Source organism: Mizuhopecten yessoensis, unplaced genomic scaffold (assembly GCF_002113885.1).
Source record: "Mizuhopecten yessoensis strain PY_sf001 unplaced genomic scaffold, ASM211388v2 scaffold245, whole genome shotgun sequence".
NCBI classification, from domain to species: domain Eukaryota; kingdom Metazoa; phylum Mollusca; class Bivalvia; order Pectinida; family Pectinidae; genus Mizuhopecten; species Mizuhopecten yessoensis.
The window spans coordinates 153,507-161,265 of record NW_018403450.1 but is presented as its reverse complement, the minus strand read 5'-3'; the positions used below and the strand labels follow the sequence as shown (position 1 = coordinate 161,265).

Here is a 7,759-nt window from a genome sequence, read left to right as displayed (position 1 = left end):
GGACTAAACCGGCAACTATTTTTGTTGACCTTTGTCCATGGAAGGTCCCTGCAAAATTTCATTGAAATTGGTTCAGGGGTTTTGGAGAAGAAGTCGAAAATGTAAATTGTTTACGGACGAACGACGGACGACGGACGACGACGGACAAAAGGCGATCGCAGTAAGTCACTTGAGACTTTGTCTCAGGTGACCTAAAAACAAATTAAACGTACATCTGTTATAAAGTCAATTTCTGACATACAGATTGTACCTGAGCGTCTGTAAATATCCTACAGACCCTCTAGGGGGCTATAAAGTATACAAATTGATTGCATCAAGGACGGACCCTCTTGCCCAAAATGAAAAAAAAAGTGTTTTCTGCTGTCACATGTTGACCAACTATGTAGTTTTCATATATGTATATTAAATTTCGTAAAATATTCATGCTGTTCTTGTGCTGCAGTAATCTGCCATTTCTGTCCATCCCAAACCACTCCATATTTGTAGACAGTCACTATGTTTGTAATATTGAGACATTGCCTATTACCTGTTCTTATTCAACTAGAGTAGGGGAGGCAACTATTAATAACAATTATTAATAATCAGATGGAGATTTTCCAATTTCAAAGTTTAATTTGAGTTTCTATCAGAAACCCTGTTGTTTTAGGTTTGAAGCTTTGAAGCAGTGGGTATGGGTTGTTTTAGGTTTGAAGCTTTGAAGCAGTGGGTATGGGTTGTTTTAGGTTTGAAGCTTTGAAGCAGTGGGTATGGGTTGTTTTAGGTTTGAAGCTTTGAAGCAGTGGGTATGGGTTGTTTTAGGTTTGAAGCTTTGAAGCAGTGGGTATGGGTTGTTTTAGGTTTGAAGCTTTGAAGCAGTGGGTATGGGTTGTTTTAGGTTTGAAGCTTTGAAGCAGTGGGTATGGGTTGTTTTAGGTTTGAAGCTTTGAAGCAGTGGGTATGGACCCTCTGCTTTAATACTATCCCCCCGACAGAAAAATTATAGTGATCCCCATTGTGACAATTATGAGCTAATGATCTCTGGATATTCGTGTCTGAGGTTCAATTAAGATATGAAATATCAACTCTCCTATATGTTTATTGGTTTTGCCCTCAGCTCTGTCGGCCTTCTAGTTCTCACATATTGATCAGTTTATTGGTTCTGTCCTCAGCTCTGTCGCCCTTCTAGTTCTCACATATTGATCAGTTTATTGGTTTTGCCCTCAGCTCTGTCGGCCTTCTAGTTCTCACATATTGATCAGTTTATTGGTTCTGCCCCCAGCTCTGTCCGCCTTCTAGTTCTCACATATTGATCAGTTTATTGGTTCTGCCCTCAGGTCTGGTGGCCTTCTAGTTCTCACATATTGATCAGTTTATTGGTTTTGCCCTCAGCTCTGTCGGCCTTCTAGTTCTCCCATATTGATCAGTTTATTGGTTTTGCCCTCAGCTCTGGTGGCCTTCTAGTTCTCCCATATTGATCAGTTTATTGGTTTTGTCCTATTTCCTGTCAGCTCAATTTCTTCCTCCAGGAAATTATCTTTTTATCGTTATATCAAATGTCTGATACATCATCTCTAAAGGCATTTAAGGTAAATTTATACACACTATAAACATTTTTAATGATATTCATTTATCCTTATGGGGAAATACAGTAATTTTCAAGTCCCATTCAATACAATTTTAACAACATCCTCATATACCGTTCCTTGAAGCCAGGCCCCGACGCTGTGGGTTTGATACATAAAACCTGATGCATACAACAAACACCGGACGGGTCTGGAATGATGGTGTGTTTCCAATAATCTGATCATCGTAACATCAAATAGAAATACACAGCTTACTTACACCTCTCCATAGCTCTGACCTTGTGCATTTTATATTTTACTGGTAAAATTGTTTTCATTTGTACAAACTTAAACTATTTTACTAGCAAAAACTATTTCGCTGGTCCAAAATATTTTACTGTAAAAAACTATTTTTGCAGGTTAAAACATGGTAATCTGGCAAGCTACAGTTAGAGGTATCAAGTCTGGTACTCGATGCTCTACCCTTTGAACTTCCCCTGTAACTGTGAAGACCATTAAAGTTAACACACAGCGATAGTTAATACACACGATAGTTAATACACACGATAATTAATACACACGATAGTTAACACACAGTGATAGTTAATACACACAATTGTTTAATTACCCGATTCATCCCAATGAGGACTAGATAACTGCAGAAACAACTCATCAATATTAAACAGGATATGCTTTATTTCCCATTCTGTCCTCGAGTAACAGTGCTGAATACTTGTATCTGATTCCCAAGGCGATCTAACCAACACAGACACTATTGATACAATGAGGGTGTGGGGTTTGGGCAGTAGGTGAGATATGGCAACACCTCATCTGTAACAACACACTTATCTGACCAATTTATAACTCATCAGTTAAAAAAAGATTTAAGGATTAGAATAGCTGTGACTTTGGAGTATGGGTCTACAATGAAGACCTGAGCAATGGTCTGTGTCCTTAAATCAACCAATCTGAATAAACTGCTCATTTACATCCACTGTGGGCTCTGAGAAGGAAACCTAAAATGGTCTACACTTTTTCTGTTTTACCCTATCGCTAGCTTTTCTCAGTGGCCTCCCTTAATGGTTACGAACCACATTACTATTTTTACCGTTGACCTTATTGTGTTGATGGACTGTTTCATTTCAACCTCCCACCAATTCATTGAAAGCTTGCATGATCAGATGAAAGACAAACTAACATTAATTAGGCTACAGAGATATTTTTAAGGACTCTTGAAATTTACTTATCTGTATTATAGACTATAGATTATCTACAGAAGGTTTAGCACATGACTCCCCTCCTTTGGTTCAGAGCAAGAGGAACGAAAGCCCACAGGCGAAATTTGATGACCTCATCACGGCATGGTTGGAAGTGAAAATTGGTGTGAAAACAAACCAAGTACTATGACTACCCGTATTGTTTAGGTTGTTGATGATTTATACAACACCTTAAGTCAATGTATTCTGTAGTGTCACAGGAATGGCTTTCCTGATTTATTAACATGTTTTGATTTTTATTCAAAGACAGTGCTTCACAAACATTACAGAAAAACTTTCTGTTGTGAAAAATATGCTATCCTGTATTCATAACCATTTATTCTCCCAAAGTACTCCACCAATCTTTTCAGAATCAACAGCAAAGGAACGCTAATTAACTGCCAGGCTCCATTGCTCAAAGGTAAGTTCGAGATAACCAGTTGTAAGGGGAAATCTAAAATATGGATACAATAAGATCAAGAACCACTGATATCATTTCAATGCTGTAGAATGGCAGAGACAGATCAGATTGATGTATTTTGTTTGGGGGGTATATTCTGCTTTGAAAGCCGTGTTTTTAATGACAACATTTTTTTTTCTTTCCCACTAACCACTGGTAAATGTTAACTAACCTTTGAGCAACTGGGGCCAGATAGCAGCTGTTATTTCCTGGCAGAAATTCATGATTAACCTTTTTATTTTTGTTTCGAAAATGCTTCAATTTTCACCTGTCAGTGAGTGGTCACTGGAAGCAGCTGGTGCACAGCAAGCTGACATTATCGTGAAAGACATGAATGAAACGGAGCAAAGAGAAATACAACTTTTGAGGGGTTTTAATTAAAGTAACCTTGAAATTCGGTTAACAGGCTATGGAATCTCCAATGAGCCAAGTAGTAGAACTCTCTAGTATATCTGTCACTGGTTTAGGGGTTAAGGATATGTGCCAGCTTAATTACAGTTTGTGGGAGCAAAATGATCACTTGGAAGCAAGGAACATCAACACTTGGGAGCTAAAACATTGGAACATTAATGAATTATTGTGTAAGTAAACTGAAGAATGACATCACCTTTTAATTTCCCGCGTACTTTGTTAGCTGTTCTCTTGATGTCTGTCATGAGTTCTTCCAGCTCTTCCTTTGTTTCTGGAAAGAAAAAATATAAATATGACATTTTGTTTTTAATTGTTTTGAAGGAACAAGGGTTCAGTTTGCTAGTTTTGCCAAATCTGTATAAGTCCATGTTGAAGTAAGCTTTCTCTGTAAGCCATATCGTGTCATCTTTCAATCTCTATAGAGAAGTGTTTTATGTGCATTGAGCCATTGACATGTGTCGTGGAGTGAAAACCTTTATGGTTGGGCCAGAAGAGTTGACCTTTTCTTGGCCCAAATGACCTATCCCGTGTTGATGGGCCATTAAGCAAGTAATAACAAAACGGCCAGTAGATAATAAAATCTCTGAGAACTGCGTGTAAGGCCTTTGACTTTTCCACTGGACTACAGCATAGGAGTTTCACACCCGAGAAGGACTCTGTGTTGTGTTAATTTTTTTTTATTAGATAGTATCAGCTGCTTTCCGTTAACCATCAGCACTGCTAGAACGACTTTGGAGGACTCCTTTAACAGATAAAACAAATCCTGCAGTCAATATGAAGCAGAATCTGAGATAATTTATTTTATTTACACAGAAATCCAAAGATTTTTAACACAAAACCAAAATTAGAAGCAATCAAACAATTTTTATTTTTAAATTATTATTTTGGTTTTATGTTTAACTGATCATTCAAAATTGGAAAATTATGTAGTCACAACCAGATATCCCAGGAGGCAGGAGAGCTAGAAACCTCCTCCAGATGAGAAACAAAGTTGCGAAGGAACAATTTTTTTTCTTAAAAGACTCATTGGCTTGAAGCATTATTGCCCTCACACATGCAACAATCACATGTTCATAAACCAAACGATCCCGCGTTTTGTGAACTCATAATGGCAAACAATCTTACAGACCTTTCAAATCAAAAGCACGGCAAGTCTGAATCCATCGGAAAATGCTGAAAACATTATTTTTTTCAACTTAATTTAAAAAAAAAAATTGTATTCACAATAAGAAGTAAAATCAATAATGTAATTTTTTGAGAAGTTAACAATATGTTTTAAAATAGAAATGTTAAAAAGCACTTTGGTATTGGCATTATGCTTGTCTTTTCTGATAGACAATGCTGTTCCATTGTTTTGAATTGGTAAGGTTCAGTTTTAGGCACCAATGCTGAGCTGTTTGAAAGAGTTGTCCCATGGGGATAACTGTGAATGGTTGTTGAACAGAAAGACATCTAATAACACCTCAAATTATATCAGAGTGCTCGGCTGTACCATAACCAACACAGAGCCTGTCACAGAATAACCACGCCTACAGCCTGCCTATGTTTCAATTTAAAATGATCTATTTGTCTTGATGTAACTTATTTTTTGCATTTAGTACTGCAGAATATGGTTATTAATTTTGTTAAACACTGATCTTTTTATTAACTTTATCCCAGAAGTAGTGATAAATTTACACTCAAATCCCCGTTCAATCCTATACTCAAGGATATTTTTGTAAATTCTGAAATTAAACATTGGGGTTCTAAAGTCTTAAACAAATGGATGGGAAATTTATAATGAAAATGAATTGCAGATTGATTTGGGCTGTTGATGACAAGTTCTCAGCTGGTCCAAACAAGGTGCACCTAGGGCACCTCGGGTACCACTTGGGCACCTCAGGTACCACAGGTACCTCCGGCACCACGGGCAACTCGGGCACCATGGGCACCACGGACACCTCGGGCACCACCGACACCTCGGGCACCACGGGCACCACTGGTACCACGGGTACCACGGGCACCTCGGGCACCACGGGCACCACGGGTACCATGGGTACCACAGGCACCTCTGGCACCACGGACACCTCGAGCACCTCGAGCACCACAGGCACCACGGGCACCACGGGTACCATGGGTACCACGGACACCTCGGGCACCACGGACACCTCGGGCACCAAGGCACCACGGGCACCACTGGTACCACGGGTACCACAGGCACCTCGGGCACCACGGGTACCATGGGTACCACAGGCACCTCTGGTACCACGGACACCTCGAGCACCTCGAGCACCAAGGGCACCACGGGCACCACAGACATTTTTAGTCACTTTGACATCCTTGCCTATCGATATATAATGTCTAAAATACACACTGTATACTCAGTTCCACTATTGCTTGTTACTTTTTCTGCATGTTTTTCCAAAACAACTTATTCCACTGAGGTTTCCTTCAATGAGACAGCTGTCAGTCTTGAGGATCCCTGACCCACTGCGGGTATAACACCAGAGAAAGTTAAGTTTTCTGATTCAGAAATTATCTCTCAAAGTTATAGTTATGTCAGAAGAAACGTTTCTAAGGCTGAGTAATACAATTTTTGTCAGTGGTATGTGGATCCTTATTATCTTGTTCAGCAATGTATGATGTCTACTGGAAACATACAGGTAACTGTACGACAAGCCATTCATGCTTTATACTATGAATTATCCTGTTTCATTATGTTGAATTAAGATGTAATATTTGGGGGGAATTTAAGGTCAGTATATGCTCACTATTAAAACAGGGAAAAAAAATATACATTGGTTGTTTGAAAAATTTAAGACCATAATGAATGTTATCAATTATTTTAATTTTCCACTTATTCCTGAATCTTAAGTTTCGTAAACAAACTATGAATACATAAGAAACACCAGCCATTTGGGGAAAAGTTCCTTCTCCTGATGGAGCCAGTTCTGATGTTCAATGACAAACATTATCGGAATGGGAATATCATGTATCTGACAGGCATTTCTCTAAGTTGTGGTATGCTGCCAAAGTTTGCAGACAACCAGGAATCTGCATTGACCTTAACACAGGAACATTTTAGCTGGTGCTATGTGGTACCATAATCACATCAAAAGGGACCCTTGTGCTTCAGAAACATGTCTTAAAAGTCCTATTAATAATGCCGCACATTCAAACTTTAAGTTCTTTGTATAAATTACAAAGTCTGCAATATGATGGAAATAAGGGGAAGACACCTAAAAGGAAGATGGAATGAGAAGACTGAAGGAAGAAATCCAGGAAGGTGAAAAATGTAAGAAATGGTGGACAATACAGGAGAGGAAAAGAAGTTCTTTTTATAAATTCTAATGCCTGTAACATGACAAAGATGTAGGAACTAATGGATGGAAGGATGGTAGATCAGTGAGTATAGATACAGGAGAGGATAAAAGAAGGAAAGACAAGAGGAAAAAGAAAATGTGAAGACATCATGTGGCTGTAGGGTGCAGGGGTAGGGAGATGGAAAGAAGAATTAGGGAAGGTGAATACATAATTCCTAGAATTAATGATTTTGGATTTTAAAACCCAGATATTATGTTCTAAGTACAATGTACTTCCTTATGAATATCCTGATCACTAATACTTAAACCAAACCCAATCAATGAATATCGTCTAGTCCTCATAAATATTTAAGAAACAAATTAAAATATTCTGTGTCATTTCCCCATCGAATGTGTGACTGGGGAAGATAAATTATAACCAGCCACAGGCAAAACTTTGAAACTATGCGTCACTTCGAGATAGGCTTGTCACAGTTCTTCATCAGAATCAGGATCACAGTCCATCAGCTCAATGTATGGTTAACTTACAAAGTCCATCAGCTTGATGAATGGTTAGCTTACAAAGTCCATCAGCTTGATGTATGATTAGCCTACAAATCCATTAGCTTGATGTACGTTTAGCTTACAAAATCCATCAGCTCAAAGTATGGTTAGCTTTCAAAGTCCATCAGCTTAAGATACAGGTCGCAGTACAAAATTTTGGTGTACACATACAAGGCACTGAATGGAACAGCTTCTCAGTACCTACAGGAGCTTGTTACCCTGTATCAGCCGTCACCCTCAATGCAG

At 38.6% G+C, this 7,759-nt stretch overlaps 1 protein-coding gene across 2 annotated transcripts in view; it reads right to left on the bottom strand.

Annotated features, from left to right (window-relative positions):
* Positions 1 to 7,759, bottom strand: part of LOC110444990 (syntaxin) — a 68,363-nt gene that overhangs the window by 20,791 nt on the left and 39,813 nt on the right. For both annotated transcript variants that reach the window (XM_021489462.1, XM_021489385.1), the window contains exon 4: positions 3,865 to 3,939. In XM_021489462.1, coding sequence (XP_021345137.1) covers positions 3,865 to 3,939 — 75 coding nt within the window. The remainder of the gene's footprint in view (positions 1 to 3,864; positions 3,940 to 7,759) is intronic.